At 43.9% G+C, this 20,118-nt stretch overlaps 1 protein-coding gene across 1 annotated transcript; it reads left to right on the top strand.

Moving 5' to 3' along the window:
* Positions 1-832: 832 nt before the first annotated feature.
* On the top strand, positions 833-20,052 carry LOC119169258 (uncharacterized). The gene is made up of 17 exons (XM_075885934.1): positions 833-955; positions 2,281-2,457; positions 3,537-3,617; positions 4,376-4,580; positions 5,379-5,488; positions 6,373-6,459; positions 7,171-7,253; positions 7,325-7,406; positions 8,895-8,997; positions 10,452-10,555; positions 11,847-11,984; positions 12,212-12,318; positions 13,628-13,786; positions 14,638-14,737; positions 15,687-15,781; positions 16,199-16,233; positions 19,901-20,052. The coding sequence occupies exons 1-17, from the start codon at positions 833-835 to the stop codon at positions 19,921-19,923; spliced, it is 1,812 nt and encodes a 603-aa protein (XP_075742049.1). The 3' UTR covers positions 19,924-20,052.
* Positions 20,053-20,118: the final 66 nt, after the last annotated feature.

Below are 20,118 nucleotides of genomic sequence, written 5' to 3' on the forward strand. Positions count from 1 at the left end.
GAACTAATGAGACTTGTTTATGTATTAAACGCTTATATCGACCTATTTAGAGCACTTCGCAAATGTGTGAGGTCCCTAAGCATTAGGCCTGATGTTTTACAGCGATGACTGTGTTAGGTCGGGAGAAAGAAGTTGTCGCGTCAATGTACTGCCAGTATGTTTGGGGCTCGGTTTCAACTTTCAAACCTCATGTCCTACAGCACGCTTCTCACTAAAACGTAATCGATTTTAGGTATTTCAACTCGAAAACATTTCATGGCAGGGTCCAACAAAATTTAAGGGACGTATTTTCGGCACGGAAATACGTCACTGAGATACGTCACAGCCAGCAATTGACCGCGCGAAGGCGAATTCATCGACAACTCGAAGCACATGGACACATGTATTGCAAATCGCAAATGAGTTCTGCGGAAAACCGCAGGGTGGCGAACGGGTCAATTGCTATTTTTCTAGTTAACTCAATTGGCAGAGCAACCCCCTCCCCCCCGGAAGGGCGTTGCTTTCGATGGGCTCGAACCCCGGACCAAGACGAATTTTTCAGCAACCGAGAGGCTTTTCTTTCTGAGAAATTTGTATGGATTTTCTTCTGGTTTCGTGCTACAAACGGTTGGTTGTCTTCTTTCCCTTTCTTGACTTTTCTCATTACAGCTACACCTCATTTGAATAATGCAAGGTCGCATGACAACTATACTACACTCGCTCACGCCATCTATTTTTGTTTCATGCACTTGCCATGTATACGACGGCATATCCTCAGCTTATCACTGTATTTATTAACTGCTGAAAGATAGCCAGATCAACGCTAATCACCTCAGGTATAAACTAACCTATAATGGAATTTCATCACTATTTATTACTGCAGCTACGCGAGTTTGACCTTGGCAGCGATTTCCTTACTTTCACGAAGATATCTGTCGATGACGTCATCCTACATGACACTTGGAAAACGCTAGAGGTAAGGAGATTGATTTGCGCAGTGCTCGCAAAGACGAGAAAAAAAAGAGAATGAATGCACTGTATCACAACTATTTATTATTATTATTATTATTATTATTATTATTATTATTATTATTATTATATTAAAGAGGTATTCGATATATTTGCACGTTTCAATCGTGATTATCATAATTTACATGCCTTAATGAGATACAATTAAAATCAAGGTTTGCCCCGCATGCTTGTTCTCACTGCCCCAGCCTTTCGCACTCTGAGTGTGACAGATCCTTATCACAATATGGTTAATTACAACCTAATAAAAAAACGTCGGCTTCACCCACAGCCATAGCTGAAGCTAATGTGGTTGCTTGAGCGAGTTGGTACGGCATGATTCACATAAAAAAACAGCGCCAATAACGAGGGACATGAAAAGGAGGCAGACAGTGGCACTGTTTGTCTCCTTCTTTTCTTGTCCCTCGTTATCAGCGCTGTTTTTTATGTGAATCATAGCTGAAGCTTCTGCAGAGATGCATTGCACAAAGGCTAGTGAGCTGGTTTGGGTTCACAATGACACAAAATGGGAGCCGCGCTCGAACGAATACAAAAGACGAGATCACGACAGTACAGCGCATGCCCTGATTCTAGTAACTTCTTCGATAACAGACGCTATATAAATGTCCCGTAATAAAAGGAGTTCATTGAATGCATGTAATACTGCGTGGCACACGACTGAATTACGTAACGCGTGGTTTTTTTTCAAAGGCCCACCTATTACAAAGCGATCAGACAGAATTTATCACGATAAGCCGCGCAAGCGTCGACAGCGTAAGCAGCTGCGTAGGTTCGTATTTGGCCTTACAGACGCTCAGTAGGCCCTTCGCTATTTCGCAAAAGGAACAAATATATGGCGTAGTGGGAACTTGACAACTGTACTTGTACAGAGCATGCTGTTTACACCTGTGTGCGATGTTACGATCTTTGCCCCTCCTGCTGGGGCCCTTAAATGGGTCTGCAGTATTTTGTAAATAAAACAATTAAAAATAAATAAAAGATAGTCTGAAACCCTCAATGTTACGTGCACAGTTGTACGTTTTCTTACGGCACGGTTGAGGTATGCACATGGCACAGAAACCAGGCTAGCTATTCAGAAGTTGATGCACACCAGCCCGATTACGCTCTCACGTGCTACTTTTAAAAGATCGAGTTCAAGTGTCCCCCAATTTTTTTTTAGCTGTAGTTATAGCTGTAGTACTTTTCAAGGAGCACTGGCGGTGCATTTTCGATTGGAGTGTCCCTCTGGTGAATACTGCACTAAAGCAACTCTCTTTTTTGTTTTGTTATCAGGAAGTGGACATCTTCATCAGCTTGGACTACGCCGGTGGTGTGACTCTTGCTGTGGACGCCGAGCTCATCATAGGCGGCGTGGCTTCGCTAGCGGTCAAGGTGAACCACTTCTCGGCCAAGAGCCGCCTGCAGTTTTCCAGAAAGCCCTACACGCACTGGTCATTCGCCTTCTACGAGGTGGGCTATACGCACTGAATGGAATAGAGCGGCATGTCTTATTAAGGAAGATCAGCCCAAATGTATACCACTCAACTGAACTTTGACGCGACGCTAGTGGTGACGTAATGTGTACCCTAAAAGCTTTTCAACCTCTTCTGGTCCAACTATAGGCAAACTGATGTACGGAGGTTCAACTAATGATATCGACGAAGTGTAGAATGTGATGAAGTGTAGAGTGTGAGTTAAGTTTCTTCCAAAACAGAATAAAGTAACTAAGTCCCCCCTTCCTATCTATTTATCTATTCGGAAGTGCGATAGACTGTCTGCAATGGTCACCATCGCTTTGTCAAACGACGTATTTTCGTCTGTATGAAGTAACTCAAAATTCCAGTTCTTGTTGTCGCTTTCATCCTTTTGTTGGTTTGCATATTTATACTGAAGATTATCGTCGAGGTCGTTGGTGTGGCATAATTCTGATTGATATGTGAGGTTTCACGTCCCAAAACCACCATATGATTATGAGAGACGCTGTGGTGGAGAGCTCAGAAAATTTTGACCACTTGGGGTTCTTTAACATGCACCCAAATCTGAGCACACGGGCCTACAGCATTTTCGCCTCCATCGAAAATGCAGCCGCCGCAGCCGGGATTCCATCCCGCGACCTGCGCATCAGCAGCCGAGTACCTTAGCCACTAGACCACCGCGGCGGGGCCGGTGCGCCATTATTCTGTTTCACAGTGTAAGGAATGACGACTATACATTGAAAGACACACACAAGTTTTCATATTTTAGTGACAGTTTAGCGTTTACCATGTCTTTGTGTGTGCGTGTGCGTGTGTGCGTGTGCGTGTGTGCGTGTGCGTGTGCGTGTGTGTGTATGTGTGTGTGTGTGTATGTATGTGTGTGTGTTTAACTTCCTATGCAGTAAACACATTTGTGTGAACCTTTTGTTTTTTGAACTGTTTTGAAATTAGAACATTTAAAGCAAGATTAAACTGATCGAGTGTTTCCCTTGATAGTAACTCTCAAAAAAAAAAAAAAAAAAAACGTACCGAACTGGCGGTAACGTGTAACCTTAATTGTTACCTATCCTACAGGAACCAAAGATCTTGATATCTGTGGAATCTTCGCTCCAGGGCCAGAGCTTCCCACAGATTGCTAACATCATCTCGTCAACGGTACGTGTTCACCACCTCACATTTCCAGAATTTGGGGACATCTGCACGCGGCACTCTGTTTATACCTGAATGAGTTATAAGCAAAAAAATCATAGCCGAAATAAAAATGTTTATTGAGGCAGAGTCTCAGTTCTGCACATAAAAAAAACCTCAATATTTTAGTAAAATTGCAGTATCGCATCACAAAACGTGTGGTTTCACACGACGATTGAACACCGCTCATTAGAAACACATTGGGTCACATTGTAATATACTGAACATTCTGAGAAACCTAGTCATTTGTGGTCCGCTGCGTGACACCGCGACACTGCAATTTAACCAAAATGCACCAGTTTGTCTCTGTTGTATAGAACCATCCTAGTCATTCATTCTCGCTTAGCATCGCACTGAGTCCCGTTACTTATATTACCACGTTTACTTGCAGAACTAGTTGAGCAGAGCCAATCTTGGCTAATATTTAAGGGTTGGGTTACAATGTTGGCTATGCTTTGGCCTGACACCAACACTGTCTTCATTCCGTCTCTGAACTTGATTACTTTGTTATCATTCAATTCTTTCCCCCTATCTGTCCCGATGTGGCACGCCAGCATTAAAACGCAGGGCGCAAGTCAACTCACTCGTTTCTATTTACCCTCTTTCTTACACATTCATTGCATTCGCTTTTATACCAAGCATAACAGTATATATGAATTCGCCGCATGTCGCGGTTAAGTAAGAGCACTACAGTTGATTTCTGTTTGAACTCCCGATCCTCACAGATCAAGCGGACGCTGCGCATCAAGCACACCATCCCGAGCTACAAGATTCGCATCAAGCCGTTCGTATTGCTGCCGAACTTGCGTATCGCGGCACCACTTCAGGAGAAGATCAGTCATAGCGGCAAGCTCGAGGTTACGGTGGTCGAGTGCTCCAGGATCGTGCTATGCGAGGGATCCTTCCAACTCTACTGCATGGTCTCCATCGGTGAGCAACCGCCGTTTTGTTTGTTTGTTTTTTCTTGTCATTAATACCCAACGGCGCAAAAATGCAGAGTTTTTGCGACCGTTCTATTTTAAAGTAATTTAACAGATGACCCTCAATGAAATATATGTTCACAATTACGTGGGCCACGTCTCGTGCCCACAACCTAGCTACAGTCTTCCAGTGTGTCATTCAGAAAGCTTTATATTTATTATTTAGTTTGTGGGCACTGCAGTCATGTTAGGCTACAGAAATATTGAAAAAACAGCACGTTTAAACAGCTAGAACGCCCCACAAGCAAAGGTGAGGAAATGCGATGAATACATTATAAAAACAAGCATCAAATATCTCGTATATACATTAAGTAAAAAAAAAACGAAGCCATGAACGCAGGCTGCAGGATTAAAAGCCTCAATAATTAGCTTCTTCGTCTCACTCAGAGAGCACTATGTAAGTTTGGGTGCCAAATTTGTTTTTCTCATGTTATCGTCCCTCATAATGATATTATAGGTTGTTCGCACAATCCCCCAAAAGTTCATTTTTCACCAAGAATTCCCACACGGCCACAGTGTGAGGATTCTTATTCATGAAACATGTTAACCGCATTAAAATATAACTTTTCAGCATGTGTCTAAGAAGCAGCGCTTTACTCTGAATTTATAGTGCGATTTTCTTGCTGTTTTTGTTTTACTTATTTCTCAGGGAAAATGGAAAATGCCCTTTTTTTCAGCGTTTTTCGCACTTGAGAAGTTTATTCCTCATTGCGTTAAGTCCGTGTACTTCAAACATTTTCTCATACAGAGGATTCGCAGTGGATCAACGTGGACAACATTGTCGGCACAGCCTGGATTCCCATCGAGCTAGAGATAAACAAGGAGAGGGGTCAGGCTACTGGGGTAGAACTCAAGGAGGTAAGCATTGGGTAAACAGCAATGGCTACAACAATGCGTTAAGGTCACTGGTAAGTAGTTTCACTGGTGTGTGTCCAGCAGGTGTCAAGTTGCCAGCATGTTTTCATTCGTTCCTGTAAAACTGAGCTGAAACTCGGAGAGACAGTCTCAGCTTCGGCAGAGACTGTGCCTAAATTTCTTTCTTACCATCGTCGTTATTGAAATGAGATACCAAATTCCACCGCACATCAAAAATGTAGCAACTTTCACCAAGGTTTTGTCCTTAGTACTGTACGGTGAAGCGTTCAATAGACTGAAACAGAGGCATAGCAGTGCACTGTGTTAATACTTTGTTGGCAGAGAGAATACCGTTTTCAGACGTTTCTCAAACCATAGTCAGCACTAGCCATAATCTGTCCGGGCTCCCACTATTCGTTCGGCGAAGCCTATATACATCCTTTTCAGGTAATGTTATAATAGTCATGCTTTGGCCGCAAATAACACAAACACAAGTGAAGGAACACTCAACCATAAGCACAAGCAGCGCTTGTGGTTGTGGATGTGCTTGTGGTTGAGTGTTCCTTTACTTGTGTTTGTGATATTTGCGGCCTACGCATGTCATTAAGCAAGTACCAAATAGGCCAACAATCAGCACATTTGTAAAAGTCGTTTCTTCCTGTTTACATTTCCATGGGATAATTTTTATGTTCTACAATACATCGCTGACTGCGTGCTTTTAATGCTGACCCAATGTATTTATTTTTTGTTTTTTGTATTACTTTTTATAGCTTACGTGCAATAAATGTTTTGGATTTTAATAATGAGCGAGTACATAGTACGCAGTGAACATACGATATCTGAAGATTGCACGTACCAAAGCACACGCTTTGTTCTTTCTTTTACAGAAGTTAATCGAAGGCAGGTTTCGAGAGTGTGTCGTCGTGGACACTATAGCGCCAAACTCGCCCTTCGCAGCCGGCGGACTTATCGAGGTAATAGTGGGGTATATCTCTGCTTGTCGTTTATGTTGCCTTCTTTTAACGGTCTGATCTGCTGTTTGTAACATACCCTTGCGTTTTTACAGGAAATCTTGCTGCGTCTTACCCTTGAAGCATAATTCTTTAAAGGGTCTCTCACCCCTCCTTTCCGCGTTCAAAAGTTTTCTCCTCTCCTTCACTACCCTTCACAGACGCGATGTATCCTCCTCGCCCCTTAGTTCCTAAAAGCACGTGAACAATGGCAGCACTGAGCACTAGAGCCTATCAGGATTTCCGGCTTCTCGGCTGCACGCGGTTAACGCCGCTTGCACGGTTGCAAACGCACAAAATGAAGAGTGATCGGCTGATCATGCACAATAAGCATGCGAGACAAAAAAGAATGGATGGGTGGCTGCATGGCAAAGCAGTGGAAGAGACAAACCACATTTCATATCTCGCGCGTATGCACCAGTCGAGAACATGGACACTATAGACGTCACGAGAACTACTATCTGCGTCACAGGAGTGCTCAAGAAGGACTAGAAGTATCAGGAGAGAATACTGCGCTTCATTTTTTTTTGTATTTTGAGAGCCTGGTGAGTGGCCCTTTAGCGATCTATAAAGATTTAATTGCTATAAAGATTTGAGTGATTGCTTGACATAGCCCGGATTATTTTATAACAGTGAGAAGGTATCTTAAGTGACCCTTTTTTGTCTCTCTTTCAGGGAGACATCGTGGTATCGATCAAAGGCACAGACGTCACAGAAATCAAGCAAGCCTACAAGCTCTTGGCCAAGCACGGTGAAAAGTAAGGAAGCACGTACTGGAGGCATACGTGCAACTTGTATGGATAAAATAACATCAACTGTTCTCATGCAGAGTCACCATGAAAGTCGAGAGAAAGTCCGAATTCAAATGGCACAAGCAAGCCGCACAGGAACAACAAGCCCAACCCCATAAGGTATGTTCCGAAATCAGTTTCAAAGAGCGGCATATTTTTCTTTCCGTTCGCATAAGCCGCCAGCCTAATTTATTCATGTATTGCTGGGATGTGGGACTTAGTTGAGTTGTGCTTATATCGCAGCTTTTTTTTTTCGCACTCCGCACCACCTACTGCTTTAGGGGTAAACAATTTAAACGATGTAAACTGGGACAAAATCAGCTTCACACTTCAAATTGAGTCAGTCAACTCAGCGTAAATAATGACTACCAAAATGAAGTAAATGTAATCTAATATCATCGTAATCATGAGTGGTGCAGCGCGCACAATGAGTGATAGCCCATTCTGCCTCAGAACCTGCCTCAGAGTCCGTTTGCTCGTTTGCTATTTCGAGGTTGCTCTTCGGCAAATGTGGCAGACTGTGACAGATATCGTTTGCACGATGTTTGAGCGGATGGCACATACACAGCCGCAACACATTTCTGCTGGTTCTACGTCAGAACAGTCGAAGGCATACTGTAGGACGCTCGGCGAAGGAATAATAGACAGACTTAGTTGGGCATCCGTAGCAGTTCTGCGTACGCAGCCTGCCAGCCATTTCCTACGACAGGCGGTGCCCACAAAGCTGTTGCGGACACTCAATTAAATCTGTCAAATGTTGACAAATTGTGTATAAAAACAGGAAAAATGTGCTACATATGATAACATAGTAAAATTTTTCTCGCAACAACACGCACTTATTCCCCGGGTTTGACCAAGAGTGCATGCATATCTGAACTGCAGACCCTGCTGCACATTGTGCAGCAGGGTCTGCAGTTGAGATATGCACCTGCAGTTGAGATATGCAGTTCAGATATGCAGTGAGATATGCAAACTGCCTAAATGTGCGTGTTCGAGTATACGCACCCAGTGATGCGGCGCAAGCTATCCAATAGGGCTTCAGGGCCAGACGCACGCCTTGTTATAGTGAAACGTCGAAACCCTAGAGAGGAAATGTTAAAAACACAGTAGCCCAAACAAGGCTTAACGTCATCGCTGTATTCACGCACCTAGTTACTAGCGTGCATCTCTCTCTCTCTCTCTCTCTCTCTCTCTCTCTCTCTCTCTCTCCAAGCACGGGAATACATCGAGGCATCATTTTTTTTGCTTTTTGTTAGATGCTAACATATGAAAATAAGTGATCATAACTTCTAAACTTCATTGTCTGCAGTTTCTTTTCTATATTCAGTGTAGCACAGTCAGAAAAAAAAATCAGTTTGCCTTCGTTGGGCACCGCTATCACAATCTTAGCATTAAACAGGCTGTGTGAACGGTAATGCGTGTATTTTGTTTTGTCGACTTCGTCTTGCTATATAAAAATTTCAATAAACCAACTAAATGGGTTCTGCACTCATTACACCATGGCCATATTTTGCATGCACGCTCGCATCTGCAAGAAAATGTAAGGCCATATTTTAGTCGTCAAAATACACAAAAACTGCTCGTTTTTATTTTTTTTCTTATTTTTAGCCTGGTGAACAGTCAGCGCCCGCTCCTGGAACATCCGCGATGGAGGACACCAAGACAAAGAACTCTATTGTCACCACAAAGACGACGCTGGCTAGCCTGCTCGGTACACTTGTTTCCTTTACTATGAACCAAGTCACCTAGAAATCTACGTTACTGAACTTGTTTCCTTGTTATTTAAGCTAACAGGCTTCAGCGATACTAAAATAAGAGGTAATGTAGACCAAAAGTTGAGCACTGACTGGAGGTGCCTACCAGGAAACAACTTGGCTGAGTGGCATAACGAAAGTTGCGTATCGTCGCGTTAAATCTGCAGCAGTTTTATTTCCATTATCACGTCCAATGCTTCTAGCAGAGGGCTAAGGCTGAGCGATGAACTCATTCGTGCCGCACATTCGATGTCTTTCAGCGCTAGCAACAAACGCGTACCTTGATTATCTATTCCTAGCGATGGGAAACATCGCATTATGTTGTAAAGCGTTGATGCTAGAGTGGTCACTAAACGATAAATACTTGAAAGCATGGTTTCTCAAAGAGGGTTCTGCGACCCTCTGATAAGTTCTTGTGGGTTCCACACTCAGCAGATCACTTAAATGGCGAACCCGAGTTAAGATCCATCTAAGGAACCTACAAAAGGGGATTCCGCAGGTTTCTCCTCGGAATTCTTTGAGCCACTGATACGTTCTTGCTGTTTTCGCACTAAACAAACATTTAGATGGCGAACCAGAGTTGCGATCCATCTAAGGAACTTCCAAAAGCGGGTTCCGCAGGCTCCTCCTCAGGATTCTGCGAGCTACTGATAAGTTATTGCCGGTTCCGCACTCAGCAGGTCACTTAGATGGCGAACCCGTGTTGCGATCCATCTTAGGAACCTACAAAAGGGGATTCTGCAGGTTTCTCCTCAGAATTCTTTGAGCCACTGATACGTTCTTGCTGTTTTTGCACTTAACATACATTTAGATGACGAACCCGAGTTGCGATTCATCTAAGGAACCTATACAAAAGAGGCTTCCGCACGCTTCTTCTCGGAATTCTGCAAGCCACTGATAAGTTTTTGCCGTTATCGCACTCAGCATATCACTTTGATGGCAAACTCGAGTTGCGATTCGTCTAAGGGACTTCCAAAAAGGGGTTCCGCAGGATTCTTCTCGGAATTCTTCGAGTCACTTATTTGTTTTTGATGTTTTCGCACGCAGCATATCACTTAGATGGCGAACCCTGGTTGCGATCCATCTAAGCAACCCCCATTACTCACTCTCGAGTGTCAATAAGCTCACCTCAGTGCATAACCGAAACGCGTGATCTCGTTCAGTTGCACGCCGGTGATTATTTTTTATATATTCCTGTTTTTGAATGTAGTGCACATGAACGTAGCGGGGAAAAAAGTTTAGTAAAAGCTGGAAAAAGGGGGGCGGGGTTTTAGCACGTAGTGGTGCTCAGCAGGCTTCCCTGGGTGCAACATGCTGGAGAACTCCTGCTTCAAAGTACTGCTTCCTGTCTTAGTGACGGAAATTCTGTGCATTGCTGTGAGTTTAAGTTCAAACAATACAACTGTCGCAGGCGCTCAAAAACTCAAGAGAATTGGAGACAGCGAGGAGATTCAAGCCCGCGCTAAATCGAAGAACCAGCCCATCGAGCGGACTCAGTTCGTCCTCTCAACCAGAGTAAGTACCACTGCGTATTCTGAAAACTACAAGAAGTGTTTTTTTTTACCCAATACAGTCGGGATGAATTTTGCAAAATACGGCAGAAATGTTAAGCAGCAACAGTTGAAGATGACTGTATAAACCAGGTATCTTAAACTCACATCAGCTACCGGGCCACAGTCACAAAATCTAGTCGTTCAAATGGCCGAGGCAGTGAAGAAGTCAGCAGTGCCCGGGACATGCCGGGTGGGGAGTCTAAACTAAAAGTCAGCTAACGTCGCCCATTGAAGTAACCTCATTCCCATTTATTTTAAATATGAGCCATTTCTGAAGCGGATCGCCCTTCTGGACTCGAAAAGTATATCGATACTGATCTCCAGAATGACTTAAATCGGGATGCCGATCCTGAATCATGGAGAATTTGTTCAGCAGTTATGTTTCAATGCAAGATGGCCTCATGGGGTGTTTCACGAAAAATATAATGCTTAACACTAGTCACGTTTCTGTAGCTTACCCGTACGAAGCATTATTACTCACCATAGGCGAGAAAGTAATGTCAGCACCATTTAGCGTTGTCACCAACACTCCTGATGTCATAAAAAAATCGGACGAGGACTTGTCAAGTGCCAGCCGCACGCCGAAAGCGCAAGGTCAGCGGGCTGAATTCGGCCCGTGGGCTACGTGCTTGAGATCACTGGCCTAAACAGAAACGAATACCCCTTGTGCTTATAGGACTTTGTTCCTTTCTTTACAATGACTACGAGCCGCCGTCTTAGGCATGGTCAACTGTTGTCAACACAGAACAATGCTGGTGCTGAATAATGAAGAGCTGAGCTAGTAGGTAGGCAGGCATGTTAAAGAATTGGGCGTGCAAACACATAAGACAGAACAAAACATAAGCACCATTTATGCTGTCTTGACTTTTGTCTCGCTGCAGGTCGCGGGTTCGAATTCCGGCTGCGGCGGCTGCATTTCCGATGGAGGCGGAAATGTTGCAGGCCCGTGTGCTCAGATTTGAGTGCACGTTAAAGAACCCCAGGTGGTCGAAATTTCCGAAGCCCTCCACTACGGCGTCTCTCGTAATCATATGGTGGTTTTGGGACGTTAAACCCCACGTATCAAGCATCAACTTTTGTCTCGTGTTCGTGTTAGCACGCCCAGTCTTCTAAGATGAAAACAGCGAGTTTTCATTAAACGCGCGAGTTAATAAGTGCAGTTTTGTGTGACATTTTCGCTTACGAATGCTAAATAATACCATGCCCGTTGAAAGAACTACCGAGAATCGACAACTGTCATTTTTTTTTTCAAGGACCCCGTCTTCCTGGAAAAATTCACGTTGGATGTAAAAAACAACCTGAAGTACATCAACATCGGCATATTCAGCAAGGGCCAGATCATCAGCCTCCACGGCATGAAGAAGAGACCCTCTGACACCATGCTGGCTTATGTAAGCATAGTCTTGGCTACTAGCTTCCTTTATGATATTAACAGCATTCCGTTGATGTCACTGTCCGAGTTGAATTCGACAGCTAGCAAGTTTCCCCTGAAGTTGTGAATGAAGCGCACATAAGTTCAGACGCGTTGGGCACTTCTTTTAACGAGATAATGCTCTTTGCGTGTAATCTATTATCCGGGGAACGCCTGACACGCGCTGTTGCCTACACTTTTTTTCAGAATAGCATCCCACTCACGTACGTTCTGGACGAATGTCAGAAGACTACGCAAGGATTCTTTGGGCCGGTGATCAAGTTGCTCTGTCCCGAATTCCAACAACTGCCCAAGTGAGCGAACAAATGCACCTGTAGACGGGTTCCTGATCGCGTCATTGCTAGAAAGACAAGTCAAGTGAGTTCTGCTTAATCCCGCAAGGTGGCGCAAGCGTCGCCAAAGGGAAATGGATCACCGTTTTTTTGTAGCATGAGGACGCACGGAAGTCAATACCCATTTCTCAGGTAGAAAGCTTCTTAGTTCCCGAAAAAATTTGTGCTGGTCCAGGGATCGAACCCGGGATCAACGCATTGCCGGGTTAGTCGTTTTACGACTTTAGCTGACCAGGAAATAGAAATTCGCCATGCAGTGGCTATTACGACAGCTTGTTGCACATGGCCACATATTGTTTGCAACAATGTATGTTTCTTATATTGGGTTGCAGCTGAGTACGCTAATATTCCATACAACTCATCTGTACGTAGCACAGAGAAAGCTAGAGAGAGGGCTAGAACTTTCTAGCTTGTTGTTCTGTGGAGACGGACGCGCCTTATTGCTTGGTGGTCGTTTTCTTGGCGGGCGTGGTCTGGGCAGGAGGTAAGAGGGTTACACTTCAGAAAAGCTTCAATTGTGGTGCAAGCTTGGTTGGCGCCATGTTCTGGCGCTCTTTGAGGGTGGTTTCAGCACTCGTTTGTGACACTGGTCAACTCAACTTCTAGAATGATCACCCCTGCAAGGCGCTGGTCCCGAGTTCGGTCCCAGGACTAGGAAAAATGTTTCGACAACTAAAAACTTTCTGAGATATCCGTATGGGTCTCGCTGTGGCTTCGTGCTACAAAGGAATGGCTGTCAATTTTCATTTATTGGTGAATATTGTAGGTACAGCGTAAAAATTAGAGATAGGCAAGAACGCTGTTCTGGTTTCTTTCGCTAGCTTTTTGCGTTCTACCTGCCGTATAGCATGAGGCAACTCGCCCAAGTCAAGCGTTGGTCACTTGCTAAAAAACGGATGAACATGAGCAATGAGTTATAAACACCTAGTGACGGAGCCTTTCGCACTGCGTGAATGGCTGGGTATCTTACGATTTCTTTTCAAAGCGTAATAACTGAACGTTGCACCATAGGTTTGACTTCTCTGCTAGCTTTCTCCAGCGGAGGCTTTCACAGCCGGAACGTCTTTTCGTTTGTACACCTTCGAGCCAGATGTACAATCATATTTGTTTACTCAATAGCGCACGTAGCCTGTAGTTCATACTTCCAGAGAACTTCGCAAAACGGTGCGTCTTTTGTGCTTTTTTGTTGCTTAAGTTTCTTGATTTGGCTAGTTGGTTCTGAATGTCTTGTTGCTAGTGTTGTTTTTCAACAATTGAATCTTCTCAACAGGGATCTCAACAAGTACTCCACGCTCAATGGTTTTGACCCGCGGCTGTGTTACGGCGACATTACGCTTCACTTCGTCTTCAAGGGAGAATACAAGTTCAGGGGCGGTCCCCAGCAGGACGTGGAAGAAATGCACGACCTGATGGGACTAGAGTCTAGCTGGTAAGGCAGCATGCACTCATCGGTGTAATAATACATCGGCGTCTCTTCAATCCCACTTTCTCATGCTGTAAGCAAAGCCACTCTCTTCGGGATACTCTAGCGTCTTCGGGAATACGCAGAGATAAATTAACCAAGATCGTCTATAAAATAGCCAGTACGCAAACTTAACACAACATTAACTAAGGGAAACAATACTATAGCAGTGATAGCCGCTACCAGCACCTCCCGTGACTGCTTCTGACAGCCTAATCACCGATATCCTAACTACTTTGCTGAACAGGCACCTCATTTTACGCAAGTTTTGCCTACCTCTCTGACGGATTTCACTTCTAATACTTTTTACACGTTATGTCGGTGGGAATGTTTGGAAACACACTTTCGTTAGACGAAAGCGCGTACAGCCGCTTTCCTTGCATAGAAGAGATCCGTAACTACGATTCTAAACTTTGAGAACGAAGCACATAAGTTGGTCGATCGTTCAAAGGTATTCTCGGCCGTCATGAATTTCTAGTATCCGAAAAATTTAGCAAATGTATCAGCTTAAGTTGTTTTAACAGACAGCGCTTGAAATCGCAATAAATTTGTTTCTGAAAGAGCAGTTATCTGCAAGACTTTTTTTTTTGTAATTGCAGATTCTAAACGTCTTCTCCTTATTAGATGCATTGTAACTTGGCCTGCTGTTTGAAATGCCACAACATTTTTTTCGTACAAGATTCACTCTTGCATAATCAAACCAAGCGAACATTTAAAGTGCAGCTTAGTAACGAAATATTAGTTCATCTCAAAACAAAACTTCAACTTGAATGCTCAAGACGCGCTTCCTGTATGTGACCCTTCTACGTTCCACCTAGGTCGTCCACTATGAAAACTCAAGCACCGAAAAACTTGGCCCATAAGTTCGAAGATGTTACTCTGAAGAAGATCATCGTATGCAAGTATTGTGACAACCGGGTAAGGACGGCGTGCTTAAAAGATGCACGTGATTAATATTTGGCATTCGTTTCCCTTGTTTGTCTGTGTATACTGCGAAATCCAAGACGTGCCGTTTTCAATACCATCGTCAATTTTCATAAGGTCTGAATGCAAGATCATTGTTGCCGTGGTTTGCAAAGCAATATATGATTTGCAAGGAAAGGCGTGATGCAGCACACTTCATAGTACAATACCCCAGAAACACTCCTATTGTTGACTCCTTATTGTGCAATGGGTGTCAATCTTCCTCAGCTGCTGCTCGTCCGGAGGTCGTAGGTTAGACCCCGACGGCGGCGGGCCCATTTCGATGGAAGTAAAACGTCAGAAGTCCACGTATTGTGCACTGTCCGTGCGCAATTAATAAAATTCAGTATGGCCAAAAATGAAGCTGTGCTTTGTAATCACATGGTGATTTTGGCACGTAATGCCCCACATCAGGTCCGTAGCCAGGTTTCTGCCCTGCGGGTCTTGACTTACCCCCCCCCCCCCCTTTAAAATTAGGATGGAGGTGAGTGTTTTACCCAGTACAGATAATAAAAAAGGTGTTATTCGAAACCTTCAACAACTGTGCCCCCCCCCTTCCCCCATGCAGCATAAAAATTCCTGGCTGCGAGCCTACCCCACATATCATCCACAGCTTAAATAGTGTTCATGTAAGTGATACCGTAGCGATACTGAGACATCCGAGACATTCAGTACGCCAGAGACATTCGAGACATTCTTAACATCGGAGACATTCATTACGCCCAGCTAAGCGTTCAAAATATTACCTAAAAATGTCAAAAGCAGCGTATCGAATACGCATTGGGATATGAGAACGCAACCTTTGTAACGCCACTCTGTGCACAACGCATTTCTTCGTAATTGGTGGCATTTTGTGTGTAATTGAGTGTTCTGTAATCTCTCTCTTACTTTTCCTTTGTTTCAGATTTGGCTGGGTTACGGATGTCGGTGCAAGGTGTGCAACATGATCGTGCACAGCAAGTGCCGCCCCCTGGCACAGCAGAAGACGCTATGCAAACAGTGCGTATACGTAGCAGTGAAACAGCACCGCGTGACAATTCAACCCATTTCATTGGTCGTGCAGAATATTTTCGACTTTGATTTCTTCATTTGCACTGTAAAACGCAGAAATGATCTGAATATGGACAGCATCCAAATTAGACTGAAAAACCAATGCGTCTTGCCCGATCACTTTCTTCCGCGTGCTCCGTTGGGGTATAATGTGCAATGTGCCACTTTTGACCACTCTGAGTGTTAAAAAAACAAAACATTTCGATATAAGGCACTACTAAATAGGAAGTCTGCGTGAACGAAAATCACTTTTCTTAGGCCATAAGTATACCAAGAAAAAAGAAATGAGCACTCAATGTCAAAATGTTCAAACAGCAAAGCAGCTATAATACTGTTCAAATCGGGTCATGCTTCCTCCATTTTCAGGAAAATCTGGCCAGATGAGGACGCCGTCGACACCGGTAAGAGTTTGTCGCCTTCTTTGGTACGGCTCCTCTCTAGAAGCTCCCGTTTTTGTCTGTTTTCAGAAAACACAAAATAACGTTTGAATTACGCTCTCGATTCTAATACAAGTATATGTTTTTATTTTCTTCCCTCTCTAGATAAAGACGAAGTAAGTCTTGCCGAAGCGGTGTTGTGTTCTTTCTCAGCTGCTTTAGTTCATGAAAATTTGTTGCTGGCAAGTTTGTCCATAAATAAGTTGCTGAGCGCAAACTGGGCTTGTCGTAAATCAACGCTTGTCGTGCACCCAATTTGCCCTCTGCCATTTACCGTGCTTTTTCCTCAATATATGTCATTTGTTGCGAAAGCTAGTACGTTCGTGCCAGAGCCGTATATTTCTTCGGCTCTGAGACGTGCGTGCTTCTTGCACATGCGTGCATCTTGCACATCTTGTATGCCAAGTACATGTCAAAGGTTAGATTTTTTGTCCCTCTGATTCATAGCACACGCTACTTTTTTCTGGCGAAGCTAAAAATGAAATAGACTTCATTCTGTGTGCCCACTCAGGCGTTGTACAGGACGTAGTAGTAGTTAGCAAAATCCGATGCAGTGACGATAAAATGCTGATGCTCGTATTCACCTATACTTAAACAGAAAAGGCATAAACTTATAAGCAAGAAGCCAGGTAATGAGCTAGCAGTGTGAGGGAAAGTACAAGAATTCAGAGTTTCTCTTCAGAATAGATTCGAGGCTCTAAACGAGGTAACCGACGTTAGCGTTGGCACAATGAACGATAATTTTACTCGTATCATCAAAGAGTGTGGAATGGAAGTCGGAGGTACAGTCACTAGACAGGACACTAGCGAACTATCTCGGGAGACGAAAAATCTCATTAATAGACGACAAACCACGAAAGTATCAAATTCAACTACAATAAAGAGCTAGTGGAGCTTTCGAAGTTAATCCATAGGCACAAGGTAGCCGACATCAGAACGTATAACATGGGCGAATTGGGCAGGCCGTAAAAAGATTCGAAAGGAAACTTGTGCATAGGCAAAAATCGGATGTATGCATAAAGGGCAATGTCATAACCAATATAGATGGGATAGTTGATGTGACGGAGTAGTTCGAAAGAGAGCTGTATAGAAGCCGAAACAACTAGGATGAGATTGTAAGAAGCAATAATAGTCCAGAGCAATTCGACATCCTACCAGTAACGACAGAGGTAGTAAGGAAAGCCCTAGAAGGAATGAAAAAAGGGAAATTCGCTGGTTAGGATAAGGTAACAACGAATCCACTGAAAGATCGCGGAGAAATTGTGTTAGAAAAACTGGCCACCTTATATACGAAGAGTCTCTTGACGGGAAGAGTATCAGAATCTTGGAAGGACGCCAACATCATTTTAATCCTTAAGAAAGGAGACGCCAAGGACTTCAAAAAGAACAGGCCGATCAACTTACTGTTCGTTCTCTACAAATTATTTACAAAAATATTAACTAATCGAATTAAGGCAACATTAAAGTTAAATCAACCAAAACACCAAGCACAATTTCATACCGGTTACTTCACAATAGACCGTACCCATACCATCAATCAGGACATAGAAAATGCGCGGAATACAACCAAGCTCTATACATATATAGGTTTGGTAAGTTACGAGAAGGCGTTTGACTCAGTCGAGACACCAGCAGTAAGTCAGACACTACGGAATCGGGGCATCGGCGAACCCTACGACATACTGGAATAAATCTACAGTGTATCCACGGCCAGCATAGTTCTCCATAAAGACAGCGACAGAATCCTAACCAAGAAGGGAGAAATGCAGGGAAACACGATCTCTTCGATGCTATTTACCGCGTGTTTACAGGAGGTTTACAGGAGCAGAGGCAAGGGGTACACGACTGTCACAGGATGCGGCATCTGCCGCGCCATGTTGCCTGAACACTACATTGGCGAATACAGCAAACTAACAGAGCTCAGATAAGCGACAGTCAGCAGACTGGTCAACGCGATGGTGTATGCGGACAGGTTGCGGACAGGCCAAGGTCATCACAGAGAGCTCTTATCACTGATAGTATAGAAAGAATGTGGATGTCCAACGAGTAGGAACATGTCTGGTCCACATGGGATTTAGGAGGGCACACTAAGGAAGTGCGCAGTATACATGTCAACCTAGCGTCCATATATGTTTCTAATAAGTTTCAGAGAAGCCGAAACTAGCAAGCGGAGTGATGGAGAATATGAGAAAGTGTAACCTTCGCCTCCTGACGAGCGCATCCAAGTGACTGATTGGTGGTCGCTTGTCGATAATCTCACGGGTGACCTGACAACGTTGGTCCATAAAGCAAAGGAGATTCAGGGTCCATGTACTGTGGTAGCGGCGGCAGGAACATTTAGTTAGCATCTTTGTCTTGCGTCTTTAGTGAATGAACTCATCCAGTGTATTGACATGTACCTACGTACCTGCAGTGCCGCATTCATGGTGAACATCGGAAGGCCTATGATTGCACGTGTGGATTTACGATTGACTTTGCGATCCCGCTCATTCTACTTTAATGGGGCGCTGAAGTTGTGCTTTGTACATCAATTGAGGCTGAAATAACAAGTATACCAGCTGCCACGCGATACGAGTTTTTGTTCCCCACCTCGCTTGGCGTTGCGATGAAAAAAAAAAAAGAAGCATGCCAGGAGGCAATTCAGCAGGCAGAGCAAAGCCACAGTTGGGCCGATCTAGATGCGAAAAGTTCTACCCAGAGGAGGCGTCGTACCAAGGCTCGGTCAAGCTTGCGGCCGCCTCACTTACTGGCATCGTTCATGTAAACGGTCTTTTTTCGTCAGAGCGTGAGTCACACGAAAGTGCACGCAGAATATGTGACAGGGTCATTCAACGCCAAACGTCCCAGCCAATCCGGCGACGATCTCAAATGCATTCGAAAAAAATCATGCTGATTTCTTTCATTGAAAATATTGAGTTGCTGGACTATTTCGGAGAGAAAAAATTTTGTCACGTGGGTACCTTCCGAACTTCCCAGAATCTCGTCTGGGTGTTGTTTCTGAAAAAAAAGTATTTTGAAAGTACCACTCTCTTTTTCTACACCAAATTTGGTCTACATATTAGTTGAAAGTGTTTGTGTAAGGTGTTTGAAGGTTAGTAATATTAGCACATTTTTTCTGCCACATATGTCTCCAAAAATTTAGCCAAAAAGATTTATGTTTGCAATTTTTTCTTTTTTTTAAAGTTCTATCACTCCGCTCGTAGTTGGGCAACCCCAGACCATATGCGGCGCATTAAATACCCCGCCACCAATTTCGGTAGACCAGAGTACGCATGACGCCGATATCACAGCCTTCCGAGGTTAATGGACGTGGGATTAAGGTGATGTTTGAAAGGAAGTTGTTGTTAGGGCTATCATCTGACAAGCGGTCTTGTCTTCTTCTAGGCAGCAACTTTTCCCAAGCATTCGCTGGAACGACAAGACCACCTGTCCAAACATTAGCTATAGCCATAGACCAAGTGTTCGAATATCTTTCACCACTTATTAACAACACTGTATCCCCGTCTCTCTGGCTTAGCAATTTCGGTAATGTTTTGATTTCTTTTGTTCGAATGGCCAAAGTAAGGACTAGTTCGCTAGTTCTTTTTGTTCACGTTTTTTTTACCACAACACCCTTCTCGCTTCCTTTAAGGACGGACGAAAAGGCACCATTAGCCCGAAAGCGAAGATGTTCATGGCACCAAGGATGTTTCAAGTAGCAACAAATGAGGCGAGTTTCTTTTTACGCGCATTTTGTGTTAGTTCTTTTTTTGAGCATAGAAGTAAGAAAATACAAAATTTCGGCCAACGTATTTCTGAATCCATCTATATTACCACACAAGCTATGGTTGCCGAATGCCTAAGAGAGGG

Source organism: Rhipicephalus microplus, chromosome 2 (assembly GCF_043290135.1).
Source record: "Rhipicephalus microplus isolate Deutch F79 chromosome 2, USDA_Rmic, whole genome shotgun sequence".
Lineage (NCBI taxonomy): Eukaryota > Metazoa > Arthropoda > Arachnida > Ixodida > Ixodidae > Rhipicephalus > Rhipicephalus microplus.